Below are 25,684 nucleotides of genomic sequence, written 5' to 3' on the forward strand. Positions count from 1 at the left end.
CTCTTCCTTCTTTCACGCCTCTTCCTCTCCCAAACCCCGTAGGCTGTGTGTGGCAAAGGCCCCTGTCCCAAAAATAGCAAGGCGAGCTGGCGGGGGCGCAGAAGAAAAACCGGCACAGTTCCTGCTTTTCTTTCTCCTCCTTGGCGGCCCACTCTCCCCCCCCCCTCCTCGCCGCCACCCTCTCTCTGTGGCACAAACGGAAAATTGGAGGCTCCTCTCTCGTCTTCTGCGGGAAAGAGGTTGACAGTTCTATGTCTGGCAGCCAAGTTCTGGCAAAGCGGCGTTCCAGGCTGGGAGGACAAGGGCGGCTCTGCCTCCCCCCTGAAAAAAATCTGGCCATAAACTGCGAATTCCCTTCCCTGCCTCTTTCTGTGTCTCCACCACATTTGGGTTATTTAAACAAAAAATAATATTGGGTTTGCAATTTTCCTTGCTGCAAGAATTGCGGGTGGGAGGCAAGTGTGGGATTTTTTCCCCTTCTCTCTCTCTGACCTGCCCTGCTCCCCTCCTGGACTTTTGGACCAGACCGTGCAGGATTTGAACCCGCTTCCACTTGGGTTGACGTTCACGCAGCCCAGGCTACAAAACAACAGCAACAACAAACTGCGCTGTGTTGCTGTGCAGGAACGAAAGGAATGCAGGCCGTGCTGGATTTGAACTCGCTTCCTCTTGGGTTGACCTTCACGCACCCAGGCTACAAAACAACAACAGCAACAAACTGTTGTTGTGCAGGAACGAAAGGGAACGCAGATAAGCCTCGCCCGTAAAGCGGTAGCTGCGAGGCTGTTCTTGCTGCCCTCAAGTCCTTAGTCCTCATTGAGGCCAGAGATGGCTGCAGGCTTAGAGACTCTGTACAAAAACACAAATTCGATGGGACCTGCAAACACCTCGCAAGAATCACTTTTTCCCTGGGGGACCTCGGACAGCCACCCCACGCACTCCAGAAACCTTGCGCTTTCCTCCTCCTCTTCCTTCCCCTCTTCGCACGCTGCCCTATATCCGTCGCACGACACCCCCCAGAGTGGGTGCCCCGCCAATCTGCCCCCCCCCGCAGAAAGACTAGCACCTGGCGACGTGTCTGTAGTTTTTTACGCTTGTGCATGAATCGTGAGTTCTGTGCATATTTCGGATTCCACCCTCCGAACCTGTTCCCCGCTCTGCTGCCTGTCTCCAGAGTAATTTTCTCATCCTCTCCCCCAATCTCGCCACTTTCCTTTCTGTTTCTTTGGGGGGGGGAGTTGAGGGGAAACTGGGTTTTTTTTGGGGGGGGGTGTCTGTCAGAACGTGCCGAAGTGTGTCAAGCGTGGCTTTGCACCCAATTTCTGTGCTCGCACCTGCGGGTTGGTGGTTGCGTTCGTTGAGGGGGTGAGGGAGGGAGCGAGCCCCCCCCCCCGTTTCCTAGATTCTCTGTTATTTTTTTCTTGCTGCTTGAAAACAGGTCACCTTCCCTTCTTGCCCCCGTTTCTGAACCATAAAAGGTTTTGACGGCTGGTGTGCTGTTAGGTCTTGGTGGGGCTACGTTGTTGCAAGTTGCCGACCAAAAACGCGAAAGGAAGTGGGACAAAAAAAGAGCAGCCGTGTAGGTTTTTTTTGGGGGGGGGCGTCCCATTTAAATGGGAAAGCTTGGCTAGTTTGCAGATGGTTTTTGTCCCGGAGAGATCGCCCTGATGAAAACATTTTTGCATGTTCTCTAGTAAGGTAAAGGTAAAGGGACCCCTGACCGTTAGATCTAGTCGTGGCCGACTCTGGGGTTGCGGCGCTCATCTTGCTTTACTGGCTGAGGGAGCCGGCGTACAGCTTCCGGGTCATGTGGCCAGCAGGACTAAGCCGCTTCTGGCAAAACCAGAGCAGCGCACGGAAACACCGTTTACCTTCCCGCCGGAGCGGTACCTATTTATCTACTTGCACTTTGACGTGCTTTCGAACTGCTAGGTTGGCAGGAGCAGGGACCGAGCAACGGGAGCTCACCCCATCGCGGGGATTCGAACCGCCGACCTTCTGATCGGCAAATCCTAGGCTCTGTGGTTCAACCCACAGCACCACCCGCATCCCTTGCCAGGTTGATATGCAACAGATAAAAACGACGAATAGCGATCGTCCCTTGATTTAATTCGAATAGTTATCGTCCCTTGATTTAATTCTAATTAAAAAAAAAAAATTGCAGGGAGAGTCGAGGCCGACTTGAAACACCGTGGATTGTTGAATGCTGTTGTTGTTGTTAAGTCGTTTAGTCATGTCCGACTCTTCGTGACCCCCTGGACCAGAGCACGCCAGGCACTCCTGTCTTCCACTGCCTCCCACAGTTTGGTCAAACTCATGCTGGTCGCTTCGAGAACACTGTCCCACCATCTCATCCTCCGTCGTCCCCTTCTCCTTGTGCCCTCCGTCTTTCCCAACATCAGAGTCTTTTCCAGGGAGTCTTCTCTTCTCATGATGTGGCCAAAGTCTTGGAGCCTCAGCTTCAGGATCTGTCCTTCCAGTGAGCACTCAGGGCTGATTTCCTTCCGAATGGAGAGCTTTGATCTTCTTGCAGTCCATGGGACTCTCCAGAGTCTCCTCCAGGGATTGTTGAATAGACCTCCCCAATTATGAAGCTCTTTTGCTGGGGGGGGGCATGTCTTGCCGTCCTCATCCTGTCCACAGAGTCAGTCTCTCTCCCTCCCTCTCATCTGGATGGATTCCTCTAGAATAAATACCACCCCCAGATTATGTCCTGCCTGTCACCAGCACGGCGCATAACTTCCGCCTCCTGCTTCCCTTTCGCTCTCATTAGTGCGCATCGCTCAATCTTTTCTTCTCCTTTGGTCTCTCCTTCCCCCATGTAATTTGACGCGGGGGGAAACTGAGGCACGGGGTGGAATTGGCGGCTTGGCTATCCATCGGCTTTTGCCTTCCTGGTTCTGCACAGGGGAGGGTGCTTTGATTCCTTTAAGGGGGGGGAGAGAGAGAATGAATGGCGGACCCTCCTGGCAAAGTCGCTCGTGGGCGGTGGGTGGGATTCGAACCCTGGACCCTCCTGGCTCCTAATCCGGGACTCTTAGCCACCTTGATTGGGGGGGATAGCTCAGCGGGTTTGAGTGTGCGCTGAAAACAACAAGGTTCAATATGTGCTAAATATTCCTGCATTGCAGGGGGTTGGACTAATAATAATAATAATAATAATAATAATAATTAATAATAACTGACTCTCAGGGCCCCTCTACAGTGCTTTTTCTCTTTTAAAAAATACATTCTCTCATTTCGACTCAAGAAAATCACCATTTTGCAGAAAATGAATGCAGTAAATGGGCAAAACTACAAAAGATCCACAAAACGGGTATTCGTACCCGTGTGTGTCCCCAGAAAAAAATAACTGCCCCCCTTGCAAAAGGATTTAAAAAGGCTGCAAACAGCCCGGGGGGGGGGGGGCGACCATTTGCACCCACGCAAGAAAAAGAAACCTTTGCGTTCTTCAGAGGAAAAGTGAGATATAAATGTATATAATGTTTTCTCAAGGCTCCCTTTTTCGTTTCGCTTCCCTCCCCACCCCACCTCGCCAATTTCTGGCGCCTCCATCTCTCTCTCTCTCTCTCTCTCTCTCTCTCTCTCTCTCTCTCTCCCCCCCCCCCCCCCCGGCTCTTGCAAAAAAAAAACCTGCTCAATTGTTCTCCCGCCCACGGGCTGCTATAGCAAAGCCGCGGAAAAGGGGGGGGGTGTTAGATAGAGAAAAAGGCACCTTGTTGTCGACAGGGAGTGGGTGGCACAAAGTCAGGGGTGACTCCTTGTTCTGTCCTCTGAGACGGGAAGTGTTCGAAACCCTCTGGGGGGGGTGGGGGAGAGGCGAGAGAGCTAGAATGCGAAGAAAGAGAGAGAAAATATATTTTTTTAAAAAAAAGAAGAAGTGTGCAAGAGAGCCATTGTTTGTTTTTTTTCTGATGCTCCCTGGGCTTCCTGTCTCTGTTGCCATGGAAACGGGGTCCTGGTTCTCCACAGATGCGTTCCCCCATGCTGAGGTGATAGAAAGTCCTCCATTTCGAGGCTGGCGTGCCTGCGATTTCGCTCTCCCAACACGCACACCCCCCCCCCAGGGCATCGGGGTGTTGAATGTTTTATTTTTATTTCCTCCAATCTTGGTGGGAAAGGAGAGGTGTTCTTTATTTATTAAATTTGTAGGCTCCCCCCCCCCCATCAAAGCATCCTGGGGCGGAGTGCAGTATAAAAAACACAATAATAATAATAGGTAAATGTAAAGGGACCCCTGACCATTAGGTCCAGTCGCGGCCGACTCTGGGGTTGCGGCGCTCATCTCGCTTTATTGGCCGAGGGAGCCGGCGTACAGCTTCCGAGTCATGTGGCCAGCAGGACTAATCCACTTCTGGCGAACCACAGCAGCGCACAGAAACGCTGTTTACCTTCCCGCCGGAGCGGTACCTATTTATCTACTTGCACTGGTGTGCTTTTGAACTGCTAGGTTGGCAGGAGCAGGGACCGAGCAATGGGAGCTCACCCCGTCGTGGGGATTCGAACCGCCGACCTTCTGATCAGCAAGTCCTAGGCTCTGTGGTTTAACCCACAGCACCACCTGCGTCAATAATAATAATAATAATAATAATAATAATAATAATAATAATAATAATTTATTATTTATACCCCGCCCATCTGGCTGAGTTTCCCCAGCCACACTGCGCGGCTTCCAATCAAGTGTTAAAAACAATAAAGCATTAAATATTAAAAATTTCCCTAAACAGGGCTGCCTTCAGATGTCCTCTAAAAATCAGATAGTTGTTTATTTCCCTCACATCTGGTGGGAGGGCGCCACCACCGAGAAGGCCCTCTGCCTGGTTCCCTGTAACTTGGCTTCTCGCAGGGAGGGAACCACCAGAAGGCCCTCGGAGCTGGACCTCAGTGTCCTGGCTGGATGATGGGGGTGGAGACGCTCCTTCCGGTATACTGGGCCGAGGCTGTTTAGGGCTTTAAAGGTCAGTCCCAACACACTGAATTGTGCTCGGAAATGTACTGGGAGCTAATGCAGATCTCTCAGGACCGGTGTTATGTGGTCTCGGCGGCTGCTCCCAGTCCCCAGTCTGGCTGCCGCATTCTGGATTAGTTGCAGTTTCCGGGTCACCTTCAAAGGTAGCCCCACGTAGAGCGCATTGCAGTAGTCCAAGCGGGAAATAACCAGAGCATGCACCACTCTGGCCATACAGTCCGTGGGCACGTAGGGTCTCATCCTGCGTCCCAGATGGAGCTGCCCTGGACACAGAACTGACCTGCGCCTCCATGGACAGCTGGGAGTCCAAAATGACTCCCAGGCTGCTCACCTGGTCCTTCGGGGGCACAGGCCACCCCATTCAGGACCCTGTCCCCCCAAAAACAGTCCTTCTATCTCTGGGGTCTCCTGATCGCTGAGACCAGCAGAATTCTGGGATCGCAGATAAAAGAGGCTGGTATACAGAGAAATAGTGTTGTTGGGGGTTTTTTGCATGGATTTTTCCAAATTTCCCCCGTTTTATTTTGGCAAGCCCGTTTCCAACGCCTCGTTTACCGTCTCTGTGTTTTTCCCCTCGCAGGCGACCGGTTGCGGCAGACGGAGAACCGCGCCACGCGCTGCAAAGTGGAACGCCTGCAGCTTCTGATGCAGCAGAAGCGGTTGCGCCGGAAAGCTCGCCGCGATGCCCGCGCCCCTTACCATTGGGTCCCCAACCGCAAGTCCAGCCGCACTAACAGCAACAGTAGCATGTCGAGCGAAGGGAGCCTGGACCTTGACTTTGAAGACTCTGTGTGGAAACCAGAAGTCAAAGCGGACATGAAATCCGAATTTGTTGTAGCATAAACGGAAAACAAACAAACCAAGACCGCAGGGAGGGGAGGACGAAGAGACCGAAGTTTTTTTGGGGGGGTGGGAGGGGGGGTCGAACGGGAAACCAGGGGTGGGGAGAAAAGACCATTTAGTAATAATTAATAATACGTTTTTGGGTCCGTGCGAGCAAAGTCCTTGGGTGCTTTGATCCTTTTAGAAAACAAGATACACACACACGAAAAACAACAACACTTATTGGATCGCGGCGGACGGAACAGCCCTACGGAAATCTCCATAGGCAGATTGGAACAGTATTTTCTATTCTTTTCAAAACTCTTCTTTTTTCATTTTGAGAACTGAAGCGGCTTGGGACGGAGCGAGGAAGAGACTTTCCTTCCCAGGAACTGGACTTGAAAGGAACTTTTTATTTTTTGAAAATTCGGTTTTCTCTCTCGGGTGTGTATGTGTGTGTGTGTATTTCACCCCCTCGTTTTCGTTTCGCGGTTCTTTTTATTTTTATGAAAAGGATGAGGATCCTTCGAACAGCTAGCTGCCTTAGAGCGACAAGCGGAACGGAAGACTGACCCCGACCAGGGAGGAGGGAAAAAGCAAAACAGCGAAGGGAGCTGGACTTTGAGATGTGTGGAGACCGGGAGGACTTTACAAACCTCTTCGTTTTCCTGGTTTCATTAATTTCGGGGAAAGATGGGGGGGGGGAGAGGACGAACCCTTGTTTTGGGTGTGTGTCGAATGCTGCTCACTTGCCTATGAAATTGGTTGTACCTCCCAAAAAATTGGAGACTCTTTCGTTCCTTAAAAAAACAAATACTGAAAGCTTGCCCTTTTTTATTTTAAAAGTTTATCTCTCTTCTGAATGGATTTGGTGGTTTCTGTGTTTACGGGAAGAGCTGTGCATTTGAGAGGAGGGGAGGGCCCAGATTCTGGAATTTTTTTGGGGGTGGGGGGGTTGGTTATTATTATTTTTTAAGAGGTTGTGTGCATGTACGTGTGTCTATCCCTTGTCTCTCTTCCTCTCCCCCCCCCGTCCCGCATCCTTAAATAATATAGCATTTCGACGACCCGCTCCCTCCCCAGTCCTGTCAAATCAAAGCGCTTGTCCTCCCCCCTTCCCCCCCCCCACCATCCAGTCTGCATTTCCAGGAACCTTCCATGCACTTTAGAGGTGTGAATTGTGAAGTGGTAGAAGCCTGGTGTTTGGTTTTTTTTCATATTTTTTTTTAAAAACACGAGCAGGGCAGGGAGAACGCCCATCTTGACCTCATCCTGGCTTCCTTTTCCCCTGTTTTGTTTTGTTTTTTTGCATCGCATCGCTTTTCTTTGCTGCATTTTTTTAAAATCGCGTGCATTAAAAATTGGAGGCCACTGGGCGTTTTTTCTCCATTCCTTTATCGATGGAAGATGAGTGTGAGTTTTTGCAAGGCGAGAGATCTCTCCCTAGACCAACCCTCTGGGGGGGTCAGAGGAACCTCAGAACCGTAGCTCAGTATCCTCCAAGACCCCCTCCTCACCAGTTTACACTCAAAACACTCCGCCACCATCCTCTATAGCTCCTCCTCATGGTACGGTCATCTCCCGGTGACTCCATCGCTCTGGGCTGCCGACCAATTCCTTCCCCATTTGAGGATGTGCCCGGGATATTAGCTTGGCAACACCCAGAACAATAATCCGGAATAGCTCCCGGAACAATAATCCGGAATATCCGCATTCCACCACGCGGCGGAAGCGCCCTCTCCCTCCGCAGATAGAACCACGATTCCGCACATATCCGAGCGGGAATCAAAAAAACGTAACCTCCCCGTTGTAGAGACCAATATTATTATTATTTTTTCAGGATGTCCTTCCCCTAAAATCAGATTCTTCTCTGTGTGTGTTTGTGTGTGTGTGCGCGCTTTTGGAAATAAAGATTTAGTGACATAAAATAGTATCTAGTGATGCTTATTTAGATACTTGGGGGTTTTTTTAAAGAAAAAGAAAAATATTATTTATAGACTTAACAATGATCTGAGCCAGTAATTTTTTCATAGGCTGTAGTGTGTGTGTTTTTTGGTCCCCCCTCCTTTTTTTGTGCAAATCTAGCAACCACAATGTGTTTGTGTATGTGTGTGTGAGAGAGAGTGTCAGCAATAGAAGCTTAACATAAATTGGGGTGGGGGGTGAACATACACTTAGGATAACTTCGGATTTAGGCCTTAAAAGTTTCCAGCAATGTGGATGTAAAATAAAGGCTTGCATCTGCAAACTCTGATCTGTGCGGCCCATTGCAATTCACGGAAACGGCTGCTCCAATAATTTCAGGGGGTCTGTAGACTTTGCAGGGGTTTGCCTCCGTTCTACAGAACGGGACATCCGAACCAGTTGAAAGCTGGTCGCGCCTTGCAAAGTTTTCTGGGGAATTTTGTACTGAAGGGGGACAGCTGGGACATGGTTTTTTTACCCTCTTGCAAAGGGTTGGACTCTGATAACAATGGGGCAGTTACGGACAGACCGTTGGAGATTCCCCCTTTTATTTCACCTTTCTTTTTGAAGTGTGTATGTCTCTGTGTGTCCGACGAAACCATTCCCACGTCCTTGAATCGAGACCTGTGTATGTGTGTGTGTTCACACAGTTACGTTCCGTAAGCAGACACTTGGAGGTTTTTACCGAAGCAGCCGAATTGGGTTTTAATCCAGGGACACTCTAACACTACCATGCTGCCCCAATGTACATTAAAGAAATAATAATAACCGGGGGGTGTGGGTTGGAATAAAAAGCAGATTGAACTTTAGAAGCAAGTGCCTCGTTCTGGAATTGTTTGCACATACGTTTAGCCATTTTTGGTTTTTCTTTGCCTTACACCGAATCCGTGATCCTCCGGTCAAGCCATCAAATTGGTGCCCTATTTAAAAAGGGGTCGTCTTAGCCCTTAGCACAGCTTTAGGAAATCCAGAGAGACATGGGAGGGGGGAATCGTAGCTTTGGAAAGGTACCCTAAAGATTTTTCGCCCAACCCCCCTGCAATGCAAGAATATACAGCTGTCCCACCCGGGGATTCAAACCTGCAACCTTGGCATCATCAGCACCAGGCTCTAACCAGCTGTTGCGGGTGGCGCTGTGGTCTAAACCACTGAGCCTCTTGGGCTTGCCGATTGGAAGGTCGGCAGTTCGAATCCCCGCTCCCGTTGCTCTTCGAAAGCACACCGGCGCAGGTAGATAAATAGGTATCACTGTGGCAGGAAGGTAAACGGCGTTTCCGTGCATTCTGGTTTCCATCATGGTGTCCCATTTTGCCAGAAGCGGTTTAGTCCCGCTGGCCACATGACCTGGAAAGCTGTCTGCGGTCAAACGCCGGCTCCCTTGTCCTGAAAGCGAGATGAGCGCCGCAACCCCATAGTCGCCTTTGACTGGACTTAACCATCCAGGGCTCCTTTACCTAACCAGCTGAGCTATATGCATGCTGCGATGTGGGCAAGGGTGTCTCTGGCCCCGGACGACTTCCTGAATTTCCTTTCTGTGTTGGTTGCCGGTGCGTTAAATTCATACGTTTTTAATTTTCCCAGCCTCTGAAACCGAACCCCAAAATGCTGATAAACTGGGATTTTTTGCACTGGTTCGAACCGGGAGCCATTAGATGCCAACACACTCTGGGGAGAAAAAAACCCCACACTATTTGTATGGCTGTGATCTCTGTCGATGGGCCTTCTCTCCCCCCCCCCCAAAAAAATAATCTGCATCGGTCATTTTTCAGTCTAGCGTCTCTTTAAAAAGGAGAGCTGTGTATCTTCCCCTCCTCCTGCAAATGAAAGAAATCCAAAAACCTCTTCCTCCAGATATTTTTTCCCAGCCAGCCTAGGCTGATCCTAAAGAGTTAGCCCTAAAATACCTCTGCAAAAGGCAATTTTGGCAACGCAACTTGAGTTCATCGCCTTCCCCTTGACCCTGCCCAAATCATTTGTAGCTAGCTAGGACACCACCTCCAAAAAAATATAACTTTTACGTCTCTTAAAAAGGTGCGCAGCCGCCCCCAAACCCACCACCATAACCCTCTAGCCTTTTCCCTCACCATCCAGTTGGTAGAGCCCGGAGGGAAAGGAAGCTGCTCCCCCTCTGGTGAGATAGTGTCGTTACACTTCCTGTTTCCTTCCCCTAGATGTGAAGTTCCTTTCGTATGTGATGCTGTAGCGGATTTTTAATTTTCTTTTTTTTTAAGAAAATGTGTTTGTTTTTTTTAATTATATATTTAAATGTTACTACTTTTTTGTATGGTGTGTGACTGTAATCTTATCGATTCCCCCTTCCCCCCATCGTGCATTTCCCCACCCCCTTGCGTGTTTCTGTTTTTTGGTTCAGGATTTTTTTAAAAAATAAAATAAAAAAATAAAGTCTATATAATAAAACAACAAAATAAGAGCCAAAAGCATTACAACATAACTCTCTTCTGTGTGGTTGAGTGTGTGTGTGTGTCTGTGTCTTGGAAGAATGTGGGAGGGGGGGAATACGTAGACCTGTTTTATCACCTCATTTAAGTTACCTGTATTAAAAAAAAAGAAACTTTTAAAAATGGTTTAAAAATAATAAACACAAAATAAAGATTGCTTGAGCCACACTTTTTAGCCTAAATCACCTTATTTCATGTTAAAAACGAGATGCAAGTTTGCAGGTCGCAGGGGCTGGGAGACAACAAGCCAAATTCACCCGAGATTTGGGGAGGATGGCAAAATTTACATTTTTAGCATCTGTCTTGAGCACTTAAGGATGCGATCTTATATACATGTAACTGGCCTTAACCCCCTTTGACCTCACTGAGGCTTTGTAAATATTAGCGGCTTAAAATGCAAGGAAGTCATTCCATACTCTTCGCCCTGCCACTGCAAGTTGAATTTTCATATTTTATGGATGAGGGGGTGGTTTGGGGGTGGCGTCACCCCACCTGAGCATTACCTGTTTGGTTTCCCTGTGCTAGCAAATCCTCTGTACCCCAATTCACTGAAGCAGTCAACTGAGCATGTGCAAGAACTATCCTGGGTGTACACACCTCAGCTCAACTGGAGGAGGTTTTCAAATGGTTCTGCACATCAGGCATCAATGCTACATAGACCTATTTGACAGCTGAAGTCCGTGGGGCAGACCGCTGAGTAGGTATAATACTTGTGTCAGGGGTTCAGGAGCAGAGGCACAGGAGTGGGCGGAGATGGAGAGCGAGGAGGAGGAATCCGAGGGGGGTGGAGGCAGTGACAGCGGTCAGAGGGATTCCACGAGCCTCTCCAGCGAATCGGAAGATTCACAGAAGGGAGCGCCGATGGCCAGGGCAAGGGGGGTGCCAAGGGGAAAAGCCCAGGAGGAAGGGGCCAGCGGGGACTCCCAGAGCAGCAGTTGGAAATCAGGACCAGCTTCCCCACCAGAGCGCAGTGGGGGGGAGGAGTCCCAGGAATCGGGACCAGTGTTCTCACTACCAGCGAGAGGAGATGAGTCAGGATTGACCACGCCTCCATCGGAGAGCGGGGAAACGGTCAGGAGGAAGGTTACCGGCTGGGCGCACGTGCCAAGTTCAAATGTACAGGCGAGCGGCACAGCAGGTAGCCCGGATAGGGAGCCAGGTCCTAAAGCCCGCCGGAAGGAGGGGCAAGACTCAGGGGGGTCAGCGTCAGAAGAGTCCAGAAAGGAGGAAACCCCAGGGGGCAGGAGGGCCCAGAGGAGGAAAGAACAACGGAAGAGGTGGAGTAGGGCTAGGATCTTAAACTGGTGCGGAAGGGGTGATGAGTCAGACGGGACTTCGCCGATCTAAGGTTAAGACGTAGGGCTGCACGCTCTGGCGTTGGAATGGAAACCAAACTTCAATAAAGACTTTTGTACATTACATCAACCTGGCGTTGGTCCTCTGTGAGCTGGGACCTAGAGGCAGCCCTGACAACTTGTTATTTATTTTATTATTACATTTGTATGCTGACCTCCATCTTGCAGAAATCCAGGAGGTTTGCAATATAACGTGACAATTTGAAAGGCACAAAATGCACTGCAAAAATAACAACAAACCAATAGTCTGCCATCTCCTCCGACAACACATTTAAGAGGGCTGGTTAAAGAAGAATATTTTTGCCTGGCGCCTAAAGGTGTATAATGAAGGTGCCAGGTGATTCTCCCTGGGGAGAGAATTTCACAGACGGGGAGCCACTGCAGAGAAGGCCCTGTTCTTGTGTTGCCACCTCCAGCTGTTCTTGTGGAGGAGGCACATAAAGAAGGGCCTCTGGTGATGATTTCGGAGTCCAGGTTGGTTTATACAGAGAGAGGTTGTCCCAGGAGTATTGTGGTCCTGAGCCATTGAAGGCTTTCAAGGTCCAAACCAGCACTTTCAATCGGGCCCCCAAAACTGCGGCTGGGCCAGGATGGGGGAATATGGTCAAACCTGAAGGAGCGTCTCCACCCCCATTGTCCAGCCTGGACACTTGAGGTCCAGCTCCGAGGGCCTTCTGGCGGTTCCCTCCCTGCGAGAAATGAGGTTACGGGGAACCAGGCAGAGGGCCTTCTCGGTGGTGGCGCCTTCCCATCAGATGTCAACTATCTGACTTTTAGAAGAGATCTGAAGGCAGCCCCATTCAGGGAAGTTGTTAATGTTTGCTCTTTTGTCATGTTTTCAATATTCTGTTGGGAGCCACCCAGAGTGGCTGGGGAAACCCAGCCAGATGGGTGGGATCTAAAAAATAAATACTAGTACGTCTTTGGCGATCCCTCGGAGCCGAGTAAGATTGTCTTCCATGAACAGTGAGTCCGTAAGTGACTGGGGAGGCCAATTCTGGACCCACACGTCCTTCCACAGTGGGGACATAAGTGATTGTAGAGACCAATTCTGGACCCACACGTCCTTCCACAGTGGGGACATAAGTGATTGTAGAGACCAATTCTGGACCCACACGTCCTTCCACAGTGGGGACATAAGTGATTGTAGAGACCAATTCTGGACCCACACGTCCTTCCACAGTGGGGACATAAGTGATTGTAGAGACCAATTCTGGACCCACACGTCCTTCCACAGTGGGGACATAAGTGATTGTAGAGACCAATTCTGGACCCACACGTCCTTCCACAGTGGGGACATAAGTGATTGTAGAGACCAATTCTGGACCCACACGTCCTTCCACAGTGGGGACATAAGTGATTGTAGAGACCAATTCTGGACCCACACGTCCTTCCACAGTGGGGACATAAGTGATTGTAGAGACCAATTCTGGACCCACACGTCCTTCCACAGTGGGGACATAGGTTTCCAGACGGGAGTTGATCCCAGTGAGTGTTTGCCAAGCGTGTCTTCCTCTTAGCACGTTTCTCCCTTGCGTCCTGAGTTTGAGTGTCTTCAAAGCCCACAACACCTTTGGTCAAGGCTGTTCTCCAACTGGAGCACTCGCAGGCCAGTGTTTCCCAGTTGTCGGTGTTTATACCACATTTTTAAAGATTTGCCTTGAGAGAGTCTTTGAACCTCTTTTGTTGACCACCAGCATTACGCTTTCCATTTTTAAGTTTGGAATAGAGGAGTTGTTTGGAAGACGATAATCGGGCATCCACACAACATGACCAGTCCAACGAAGCTGATATTGAAGAATCATTGCTTAGACACTGGTGATCTTTGCTTATTATAATAAACCGTCTTGCCCCTATAAGCAACCCGGCTTCCAAATTCTGACCCAGCTGGAGTTTCCGAACCATCTTCTGAGGCAGGCCTATGAATAACAGGTTGCAGCAATCTAACCTGGCCTTTTGGGGGGCCTCTGGACCTGCCGAAAATGTGAAACCTGCCAACTTTCCTGTTTCGCATGGGGCCCAAATGACTGTTTTCTTGAGATGTGTGGGCGGAGCCAAACCCTTGCATTTCCAGGAAGGCAAAGGAGAACGTGAGCTGGGGGCGTTGCACACATTTCTCTGCAGTTTGGGGTTTTGCAACCCGTGCCTTAACGCTTCGGCTCGATGAACACGTCAAACGGGAGCTGGGGACTGCCAGGGGCTTCTCCCAACCTCATCAGCACCCAGCCAGGTTGTAGAGTTGCAAGGGACCTTAAGGTCCTCTAGCCCAACCCCGAATCTTTTGCACAACTTGGGTTTCGAACCCACAACCCTGAGATTAGTGGTCTTATGCTCAACCAACTGAGCTGTTTCGGGAACACATGAAGCTGCCTTATTGTGAGTGGGGGTGGCGCTGTGGTCTAAACCACTGAGCCTCTTGGGCTTGCCGATCGGAAGGACGGCGGTTCGATTCCCTGCAACAGGGTGAGCTCCCGTTGCTCTGTCCCAGCTCCTGCCAAACTAGCAGCGCAAGTAGATAAATAGGTACCACTGCAGCGGGAAGGTAAACGGCGTTTCTGTGTGCTCTTGTTTCCGTAATGGTGTCCCATTGCACCAGAAGCGGTTTAGTCCTGCTGGCCACTTGACCCGGAAAGCTGTCTGTGGACAAACTCCGGCTCCCTCGTCCTGAAAGCGAGACGAGCGCCACAACCCCGTAGTCACCTTTGACTGGACTTAACCGTCCAGGCATCCTTTAAAGGTAAAGGTAAAGGGACCCCTGACCATTAGGTCCAGTTGCGACCAACTCTGAGATTGCGGCGCTCATCTCGCTTTACTGGCCGAGGGAGCCAGCGTACAGCTTCCGGGTCATGTGGCCAGCAGGACTGTGCCGCTTCTGGCGAACCAGAGCAGCACACGGAAACGGTGTTTACCTTCCCGCCAGAGCGGTACATATTTATCTACTTGCGCTTTGACGTGCTTTCGAACTGCTAGGTTGGCAGGAGCAGGGACCGAGCAACGGGAGCTCACCCCATCGTCGCGGGGATTCGAACCGCCGACCTTCTGATTGGCAAGTCCTACGTAGCTCACCAATGTAGCTGACCATGCAGAAATCTTAAGAGTCTGGTCACCAGGCAGAGGTCTAAATTAACAAGGACCCCGGCAGCTGTTGCTTTGCTGGTGGGTTTTTCTGTTTGCCTGCTGAAAGAAAACAGGATGCTAAATGGGCCTGCAGCCAAGCTGAGACGGACATCGGCAAGAGACGCCTTGGAGCCTCAGCCACCGAAAGGTGCGGCGTCGAGTGCGAAAACCACACAGAGCCCCTCGCGCCCAAAGAAGGGAAATCCTGGCCTCTTGTTTCTCAGAAGCCAGGGCTCTGGCACCCACACACAAATGCTGCGGCAACAACCCACAGGCCTGTTTGCTCAGGGCCTCTGGTTACGAGGAAGCGCATTTTTCATGTCCGCCCACCTCGTCCCTTCCTCTTTTCCCTTCCCCGGCACGGGGTATCCTCTCTGAGGCTTCGTGGCTTTGGCGTTCCTCCCAGACCTGCAGTTGAGCTGAGGGAGGGTCTGCGCCCTGTACATGCTCAGGAGCACCCTTGTCCTTGAGCACCAAGGCTTTGTGGTTCCATGTTGGTTGGAGGATGGGTGGCGGCTAACAGATTGAGGCTGAATCCTGACAAGACAGAAGCACTGTTTTTGGGGGACAGGGGGCGGGCGGGTGTAGGGGACTCCCTGGTCCTGAATGGGGTGACTGTGCCCCTGAAGGACCAGGTGTGCAGCCTGGGAGTCATTCCGGACTCACAGCTGTCCATAGAGGCGCAGGTCAGTTCTGTGCCCAGGGCAGCTCCATCTGGGACGCAGGATGAGACCCTCCCTGCCCGCAGACTGTCTGACCAGAGTGGTGCATGTTCTGGTTTTCTCACGCTTGGACTCCTGCAATGCGCTCTACGTGGGGCTGCCTTTGAAGGTGACCTGGAAACAGCAACTAATCCAGAATGCAGCAGCTAGACTGGGGACTGGGAGCGGCTGCCGAGACCACATAACACCGGTCCTGAAAGACCTACATTGGCTCCCAGTACGTTTCCGAGCACAATTCAATGTGTTGGTGCTGGCCTTGAAAGCCCTAGATGGCCCAGTAGACCTGAAGGAGCATCTCCACCTCCATTGTTCTGCCAGGACACTGAGGTCCAGCTCTGAGGGCCTTCTGGCGGTTCCCTCCCTGTGAGAAGCCAAGTTACAGGGAACCAGGCAGAGGGCCTTCTCGGTGGTGGCGCCCGCCCTGTGGAACGCCCTCCCACCAGATGTCAAAGAGAAAAATAACTACCAGACTTTTAGAAGACATCTGAAGGCAGCCCTGTTTAGAGAAGCTTTTAATGTTTAATAGGTTATTGTATTTTAGTGTTTTTTTGGAAGCCACCCAGAGTGGCTGGGGGACCCAGCCAGACGAGCGGGGTATAAATAAATTATTATTATTATTATTATTATTATTATTATTATTATTATTATTAATTTGTTGTTGTTGTTGTTGTTTGTTGTGTTGTGTTGTGTTTCATGATGGGCGTAAAGCCAAATAAACATTTTGTTTTTGTTTTGTTATTATTATTATTATTGAATATTTAGCTAAATATTATAATATAAGTGGAAATACTTGCAAGTATTAAATTTGTTTAGGATTAAAGTATGTTGAATTGTATAATACCACGGGTTGAGTAATTTGAACTAGTTAATTATATCAGAAAGCGAATATCGGAAAATTGCTAGAATGAGAGTTAATGAAAATCAGTTAGGAAGGATTTGAGGAAGTCTCTTAATAATGGGAATTAATTTGGATTCCGATTGAAAGAAATGTTTGTTTTTCTTTTTGTATGTTTTGTGTTGTATTTGTTATAAACTTGGAAAATTAATTTTTTGAAAAATGTATGAATGTGGCAGCAAATCCCCCACAATGCCGAGAAGCTTTCCAGTTAACCCTGTCAGAGCCAGAGAGCAGCTGGCTGTTCAGGGGTGAGACGAGAGCGAGGAAAGCTACCTAACCTGTTTCCTTCTCTCCTCACTGCCAGGTGACCTTTTGGTGTTTGGTTTGACTCCCACCTTTCTTGCAGGGCAGAAGTCAAAAGCAATAATTCTCCCCAGCCGTTGCTGGCCAGAGTTTCCTTGAGAGCCTGAATCACACCCAAAAATTCTTCCATCCTTGTCGGATCATGGGGGAAAAAGGCATGTGCTTGGAAAATACTGTATTTTTTGCCTCTATAAGACGCACTTTTCCCTCCTGAAAAGTAAGGGGAAATGTGTGTGCGTCTTATGGAGCGAATGCAGGCTGCGCAGCTATCCCAGAAGCCAGAACAGCAAGAGGGATTGCTGCTTTCACTGCGCAGCGATCCCTCTTGCTGTTCTGGCTTCTGAGATTCAGAATATTTTTTTTCTTGTTTTCCTCCTCCCAAAACTAGGTGCGTCTTGTGGTCTGGTGCGTCTTATAGAGCGAAAAAATGCAGTATTTTCCCTGATTTACAGAAGCCGTCCCGGTTTCTGATTCGATTCCGCAATGTCCCATTTTTCCTTAGGACATCCCTGTTTTCTTTGGAGGGTATGCATTTATCAGACCCCCTGAGACGTCTGAAGGCAACCCTGTATAGGGAAGGGTTTTTTAAAAAATGTTTTATTGTGTTTTTATATATGTTGGAAGCTGCCCAGAGTGGCTGGAGCAAGCCAGTCAGCTGGGTAGGGTAAAGGTAAAGGGACCCCTGACCATTAGGTCCAGTTGTGGCCGACTCTGGGGTTGCGGCGCTCATGTCGCTTTATTGGCCGAGGGAGCCGGCGTACAGCTTCCGGGTCATGTGGCCAGCAGGACTAAGCCGCTTCTGGCGAACCAGAGCAGCGCACGGAAACGCCATTTACCTTCCCGCTGGAGCGGTACCTATTTATCTACTTGCACACTATTTATCTACTTGCACTTGACGTGCTTTCGAACTGCTAGGTGGGCAGGAGCAGGGACCGAGCAATGGGAGCTCACCCCGTCATTGGGGGGATTTGAACCGCCGACCTTCTGATCGGCAAGCCCTAGGCTCTGTGGTTTTACCCACAGCGCTACCCGTGTCCCTTGATGGGTAGGGTATAAATAGTAAAATTATCACAATGGAATGGGACATTGCTATTTTCATCAGATAAATATTGGAGGGTACAGGCTACTAGTCCTCATGGAGGCAGTAATCTGTTGAAAGGAACATCCTGGCTGACTTTGTTTCACCTGGAGACTGAGAAGAGATCGGATAGAAATGCCCCTCTTTTCATCCGAAGGCTGTTGGCATTTTATGCTGCCAAGGCAATTGGGACGGCAAGGGAGGCCCCACATGGAGCGCATTGTAGCAATCCAGCCTTGGAGTTTCCAATGCGCATGAACTCCTTTGGCCAGTTTGGTTTGGGTGCCTTCGACGGAACGTCCACCAACATCCTAACTGGCACGGGCGAGCGAGGGAAGAAAGCCGCGAGAGAGGTTGTTTGGGGCCTAATGGAAAATAGCAGAAGTAGAATTCACGGGGGCGAATGTTACGGCAGGAAGTGGAGCTTGCAGGCCTTTCAAGACGAGAGAGAGCGGTTGCGATCTGGGGGCAGGCGAAAACTTAACACAGGGGCCCGAAGCCCGAAAGGGATGTGGGTGGTTTCTTGCTTTCTTCTTTGGCAATCCCTCGTAGCCGAGTAAGATTGTCTTCCATGAACAGTGAGTCCGTAAGTGACTGTGGAGGCCAATTCTGGATCCACACATCCTTCCACAGTGGGGACATTGGTTTCTGGGCAGGAGTTGATCCCGGTGGGGGTTTGCCAAGCGTGCCTTCCTCTTAGCACGTTTCTCCCTTGCGTCCTGAGTTAGAGTGTCTTCAAAGCCCACGACACCTTTGGTCAAGGCTGTTCTCCAACTGGAGCACTCGCAGGCCAGTGTTTCTCAGTTGTCGGTGTTTATACTACATTTCTTTAGATTTGCCTTGAGAGAGTCTTTGAACCTCTTTTGTTGACCACCAGCATTACGCTTTCCGTTTTTAAGTTCAGAATAGAGGAGTTGCTTTGGAAGATGATAATCGGGCATCCACACAACATGACCAGTCCAACAAAGTTGACGTTGAAGAATCATCGCTTTGACACTGGTGATCTTCCAGTACACTGACATGAGTTCACCTGCCTTCCAAAGCAATATGTAAAATATTTTGGAGACACCGTTGAAGGAATCTTCCGAGGAGTTAGAGATGGCGGTTTTTAAGCGGTCCCTGTTGCCAGTGTCGTAGCGTGGGGGGTGCAGGGGGGCCGGGCGCACCGGGCGCAACATCTGGGGGCGCGCACTCGCAGCTCTCTGCCCCCTGCTAAAATCCACGGGTTAGGGGGCGCAAATTACTTGCCTTGCCCCGGGTGCTGACAACCCACGCTACGCCACTGCCTGTTTCACAAGTGTTCAGTAAACTTGGTAGTGCAATAGCTTTGTAAACAAACGTTTTGGTTTCCCGGAGAATGTCAAACACTCTGCGCTTCAGTCGGGAGAAAGCCGCACTCGCAGAGTTCAGGAGATGCTCAATTGTGGGTGATTTGAGAAAGGAGTTAGGGAAGGGACATACTGTGTAAAAAGTGAGGGAGACGCCACTGGGGCGGCTTGAAGGGAGATGGGAAAACCTCGCACAGGGCAGCATGTAGTTGGACAGTGGAACTCCCTGCCACAGGACACCAACACAAGTGGCTTTGAAATAAGATTGGACAAATTCATTGCGGGAGGGAGGGCTGTCGATGGCTACCAGCCACAAGGCCTCTGTTCCCTATCTGGAAACCGCAAAAGGGGAGTGATGCTCTTTTCGCTCGGGGAGAATTAGAGAATTGTGCCTCTAGTTCTCATGGGCTAGGATACACCGGCTGTCAGCTGCAGCGGCAAATTACTCCCTTTCCCTCTCTCTGTGTGTGTCTTTTTCCTTCTTTCAAAAACCTACAGAGCTTCTTGCAACATCTGGCAGCAGGTAGCAGCAGAACCCCACACACCTTGTGGTTTACCAGTGAAGGCTTGCAATTATCAGAAAGGCTCTGGGTTCAAGCAGAAGCTGAACAGCTGGGGTGCTGCAAAAGCAGAGACATCACCTTGCCAACAAAGGTCCGTATAGTTAAAGCCATGGTTTTGCCAGTAGTGATGTATGGAAGTGAGAGCTGGACCATCAAGAAGGCTGATCGCCGAAGAATGGATGCTTTTGAATTCTGGTGCTGGAGGAGACTCTTGAGAGTCCCATGGACTGCAAGAAGATCCAACCTCTCCATTCGGAAGGAAATCAGCCCTGAGTGCTCACTGGAAGGACAGATCCTGAAGCTGAGGCTCCAAGACTTTGGCCACCTCATGAGAAGAGAAGACTCCCTGGAAAAGACCCTGAGGTTGGGAAAGATGGAGGGCACAAGGAGAAGGGGACGACGGAGGACGAGATGGTGGGACAGTGTTCTCGAAGCTACCAGCATGAGTTTGACCAAACTGCGGGAGGCAGTGGAAGACAGGAGGGCCTGGCGTGCTCTGGTCCAGGGGGTTACGAATAGGCAGACACGACTAAACAACAACTTCTGATGGAACCTCCTAGGCCAGGGGCAGTCTACCTCAATTTCAAGGGGTTTTTGGGGTATCCGGCCACCGTGAGAATGGGATGCTAGGCTGTGATGGCTGCAAGCCTTTGGCTTGATCCAGCACCAGGGTGTTCTTACGGGGGAGAAGCAAAGCAAGGGGAACCTCGGCTAAGGAGGCGAAGGGGAACCTCGGCTAAGGCCTCCAAGGCAGCTCTGCTTGGCTGAAGTGGCAGCCCCAGGGTTCTCTAGAAGCGACAATTTTGTGGCCGGCGAGAGGAAGCAACCGTGCGCAGTTGCACAGGCAAAAGCCCCAGAGAGAGGGGGGTGGAAGAGGCCAGCTGTCTGCGCACTGCAGGTTTCGGCACGCTTGACGTCATTTGGAGGCCTTCCTCCTGTGCCAAATGTGGCGAGGCAGAACTGAACTCAAACAAACAAAAGATGAGAGGGCTAAGGGAGGGCCCCAGCCACAAAGCCCTCCTTCTACGGCAGGAGGGATGTGGGATCTCCCCTGCCTCTGGCACGCTTAGAGAAGCGCTCACGTGTGCATCTTGTCTGTGCGCATGAAAAAGTTCTCTTGCACACGCCCTGTGCTTTGGTGCTGAATCAAGGGAGGGGAGGGTCCGTTTGTTCCCGGAAATTATAAACTCTGCCACCGAGACCACATCAGACTGCAGGGGGCACTCCTTTCCAGACCAAAAATAAAATTAAAAATTAAACCCCGCATGTAGAAATCTAGCTGTTCAGGGCCTCCCCTAGCTTTCTTTCTCGACATGCCATGACTAGATTGTTTGTATGGTTTATCGTGGAAGGAGGTGCGCTCAAATACTTGAGGCCTCCTCGCAGTAGTCTGAAGTGGTGCAATCTAAAGATAGGAGGAGCACCTCAATGAGGACTAGTGTCTTGTGTCTAGAGCTGAGTTGAGACCTGATGTATGGCTGCCCTTCATCATAATAAATAACAACAACAACAACAGCAGCAGCAGCAGCAGCAGCAATAATAATAATAATAATAATAATAATAATAATAATAATAATAATAATTTATTATTTATACCCCGCCCATCTGGCTGGGCCTCCCCAGCCACTCTGGGCGGCTTCCATAGAAACCAAAAATACAGTAAAATATCACACGTTAAAAACTTCCATGAACAGGGCTGCCTTAAGATGTCTTCTGAATGTCAGGTAGTTGTTTATCGCTTTGACATCTGCTGGAAGGGCGTTCCACAGGGCGGGCGCCACTACCGAGAAGGCCCTCTGCCTGGTTCCCTGTAGTTTTGCTTCTCGCAGGGAGGGAACCGCCAGAAGGCCCTCGGAGCTGGACCTCAGTGTCCGGGCAGAACGATGGAGGTGGAGACACTCCTTCAGGTCTACTGGGCCATTTAGGGCTTTAAAGGTCAACACCAAGACTTTGAATTGTGCTCGGAAACGTACTGGGAGCCAGTGTAGGTCTTTCAAGACCAGTGTTATGTGGTCTCGGCGGCCGCTCCCAGTCACCAGTCTAACTGCCGCTTTCTGGATTAGTTGTAGTTTCCGGGTCACCTTCAAAGGTAGCCCCACATAGAGTGCATTGCAGGAGTCCAAGCAGGAGATAACAGAGCATGCACCACTCTGGCGAGACAGTCCGCAGGCAGATAGGGTCTCAGCCTACGTACCAGATGGAGCTGGTAAACAGCTGCCCTGGACACAGATTTGACCTGTGCCTCCATGGACAGCTGTGAGTCCAAAATGACCCCCAGGGTGCGCACCTGGTCCTTCGGGGGCACAGTTACCCCATTCAGGACCATGGAGTCCCCCACACCTGCCCGCCCCCTGTCCCCCAAAAACAGTGCTTCTGTCTTGTCAGGATTCAACCTCAATCTGTTAGCCGCCATCCATCCTCCAATCGCCTCCAGACACTCACCTTCACTGCCTTCACTGGTTCTGATTAGAAAGAGAGGTAGAGCTGGGTATCATCTGCATACTGATGAACACCCAGGCCAAACCTCCTGATGATCTCTCAAAGAAAGAAAGAAGTAACAAAGATAAGAAACAAAAAAATAAGACAAAGTTATTCACATAGTAAAAGTACTCATTGACACACTCTCTCCCATCCTTATTATACTGTTTGATACTTTTTTTTACACAGGTTTACATTGTATAATATCATTTATTTCTGCTTTGTATACATTCCTTTGACCTTTTTCTTTACAAATATCCCTCAATTTGTACAATCAAGTTTTACATAATTCTTAAATATTATCCATTCTCTCGTTGTTGTTTTCGTTCCGATATTCCTCTAACTGATCCCATCAGTTTTGCTAATTGTAGATATTCTAACATGAGTATCTGCCAATCTGTAATCTCTGGGAGTGTTTCGTTTTTCCGATTCCTTGCTATAAGGGTTCTAGCTGCTGTTATACCATACATAAACAATGATCTTATATCTTTTTTAAATTTCTGATGGTAATATACCAAGTAGTAAAATCCCTGGGTGTTGTTGTTGTTGTTGTTTTTGGAAAGTGATTTTAAATAGTTTCTTAAACTCGTTATAAATATCATTCCAGTATTTGCCAATGGCTACACAGGTCCACCATTGGGACGCAGGTGGCGCTGTGGTCTAAACCGCAGAGCCTAGGACTTGCCGATCAGAAGGTCGGCGGTTCGAATCCCCGCAATGACGGGGTGAGCTCCCATTGCTCGGTCCCTGCTCCTGCCCACCTAGCAGTTCGAAAGCACATCAAAGTGCAAGTAGATAAATAGGTACCACTCCAGCGGGAAGGTAAACGGCGTTTCCGTGCGCTGCTCTGGTTCGCCAGAAGCGGCTTGGTCCTGCTGGCCACAGGACCCGTAAGCTGTACGTCGGCTCCCTTGGCCAATAAAGCGAGATGAGTGCCGCAACCCCAGAGTGGGCCAGGACTGGACCTAATTGTCAGGGGTCCCTTTACCTTTACACAAGTCCACCACATATGATAGTATGACCCCCTCCTCTTTTTTACATCTCCAACAGGTTGATCTTTTCCAACATCCTTCTTACAATGTGGCATGCAAAGAATTGAGCTGTGCATTCCTTTCCCACTCCTCCACCCCCATTTCAAGTGGGGCGCCAGGTTTGCAGACCATCTGACACGAGGCGAGCACATAGGCAGGAGGACAGCCGTCTCTCGCCTGCCCACACGCTCACACACACAAAACATGGGACAAACAGAAGTGTTCTTTCTGACGCCCCCCTGTATACCCAGCGATCGCCCACCCGTGTTCACATCTCTCTCTGCTGCTCTCAGCTCCAAATCTCGGCTTGCGAGAAAATCCCAGCTTTACAGCCCCCTCACGGGTGGCGCTGTGGGTTAAACCACAGAGCCTAGGACTTGCCGATCAGAATGTCGGCAGTTCGAATCCCCACGATGGGGTGAGCTCCCATTGCTTGGTCCCTGCTCCTGCCAACCTAGCAGTTTGAAAGCCCGTCAAAGTGCAAGTAGATAACTAGGTACCGCTCTGGCAGGAAGGTAAACGGCGTTTCCATGCGCTGCTCTGCTTCGCCAGAAGTGGCTTAGTCCTGCTGGCCACATGACCCGGAAACTGTACGCCGGCTCCTTCAGCCAGTAAAGTGAGATGAGCGCCGCAACCCCAGAGTCGTCCACAACTGGACCTAACGGTCAGGGGTCCCTTTACCTTTACCTTAAGTCATAGGATCAGAGAAGGGTTGGACAGCAGTCACATGCTTGCTTTCTGCAGCTCTGGAGGGCAGGGCTTGAACCCGTGGCTTCTAGCTGCAAGAAAGGAGATTCCGGCTAAACATTTCTGCAGTGGAAAGGTCTCCCTTGGGAGATAGTGGAGGTTATCAAGCAGAGGTTGGGTGGCTATGTGCCAGGGATGCTTCAGCTGAGATTGCTGCCTTGCTGGGGTCAGACTGGATGACCCGTGGGCCCCTTCTGTTAAGGGAGAAATCTGAGGGCTCCCTTGGACAAAAAACACAGACACCAGCCAGGAATACCAGAGCAAAACAGCAGCCAGTTGGCTTGGTCTTTATTGAAGACGGTCGCGACAGGACTCCCACCTGCCACCAGGTGGAACAAGATGGAAGCCCCAAACAAAAGAGAACCCAAACTTTTATTAGCTGCTCATCCCCGTTACACCCCCAAAAAACCTACATCACTAATACATCATGAAAGGGGAGGTCTGGTGGCCGTAATCTGAGTATCCTGGACCCTGCCCCATGGTTCCCCTTGCCTTCCAGCTAACACCCATCAAGTGTAACAAAAAAGATCTTTATGTTTCCCTGTTTCCCAGCCAAGTGAATCACACTCTTTTGTCTTCATCTGGGTTTGTTATTTCTGGAATGTCTACCTGTCTGGCACTCAGGTATCAGGAGGCCAGGGATTATCGCTCAGGCAGAGGGGCTGCTGAGGAGCTGAGCTCACATGTCTATATGAATTTCTGAAGTTTTCCCAGTGAGCCAGTACAGAGATACATTGATCAGTGAATTCTTACATTTGGTATCGTGCAGCAAAGGCCCTTGGAATAGATAGGAAGAAACTGCGACAAAGTGTTTTGTGGGGACAAATCGCAAAAGTCACAAAAGCGATTGTGCTGGTTTTTGGTAGTGGGCTGCATGTGCGTGATATCTGCTGGAGGGGCAACCCCCCCCCCCCCCCGCTATACAGCGGTACCTCTGGTTGCGAACAGGATCTGGAGGCCCCTTCGCAACATGAAAAGAGCGCAACCTGAAACGCTGTATCTGCGCAGGCGCACGGCGCGATTTGGCCGAGAGACAGCCTGACTGACCCCCAAGGACACCCCCCCCCCGAGATTCTTGGCCGCTGGACCCTGAGCTCGCGAGGCTGTCTAATGTGGATAAAATGGGGTTTGTTTGTTTTTGCAGGGGGCATAAATTGTGTGCCAGTGGTAGAAATGCAATTTAAGATGCAAGGAAAAGGCCGTTGGGGAGTTAGCAGGAACCGAGGGGGGCTGCAGGAGGCAGTGGCGTAGCGTGGGGGTGCAAGGGGGCCCGGCCGCACCGGCCGCAACATCTGGGGGTTAGGGTTGGGGGCGCAAATCCACGGGTTAGGGGGTGCAAATTACTTGCCTTGCCCCGGGTGCTGACAACCCACGCTATGCTACTGGCAGGAGGGTAGCCCCATATGATGGGGGGGGGTTGGGGAAACGGAGGCAAATTCAGCAAATATCAGCGGAGAGGGAGAAAGAGAAAGATGCCCACGCCATGCTTCTCTTCGGCAGTTCCTCAGACACAGCACCTGGTGTCTGCGCCAATGAGTGATTTCGGTGTGGGGGGAGCCGTTCCTTGCCAGATGCCTGGTGGGCGGCATTCAAATCGCCTGCAAGGTACACGGCGTGTGCTCAGGAACTGGGGTGCTTGGGGTGAAACTGAGTGTGTTTTAATAATAATAATAACAACAACAACAACACAGCTCTGGTTATCTCCCACTTGGACTACTGCCATGCGCTCTACGTGGGGCTGCCTTTGAAGGTGACCCGGAAACTACAACTAATCCAGAATGCGGCAGCTAGACTGGGGACTGGGAGCAGCCGCCAAGACCACATAACACCAGTCCTGGAAGACCTTCAT

At 50.3% G+C, this 25,684-nt stretch overlaps 1 protein-coding gene and 1 long non-coding RNA gene across 3 annotated transcripts in view; both read left to right on the plus strand.

The window, feature by feature from the left end:
• MIDN (midnolin) overlaps positions 1–9,490 on the plus strand; it is a 52,804-nt gene extending 43,314 nt beyond the window's left edge. For both annotated transcript variants that reach the window (XM_083720542.1, XM_083720543.1), the window contains exon 8: positions 5,550–9,490. In XM_083720542.1, the coding sequence (XP_083576668.1) occupies positions 5,550–5,812 (263 nt within the window). In that variant the 3' untranslated portion in view covers positions 5,813–9,490. The remainder of the gene's footprint in view (positions 1–5,549) is intronic.
• The window catches only part of LOC310835898, a 150,950-nt gene that overhangs the window by 96,560 nt on the left and 28,706 nt on the right, over positions 1–25,684 (plus strand). The gene's annotated exons all lie outside the window — the stretch shown is intronic.

The sequence above is a fragment of the Podarcis gaigeae genome, assembly GCF_964106915.1.
Source record: "Podarcis gaigeae genome assembly, chromosome: 18".
NCBI classification, from domain to species: Eukaryota; Metazoa; Chordata; class Lepidosauria; order Squamata; family Lacertidae; genus Podarcis; species Podarcis gaigeae.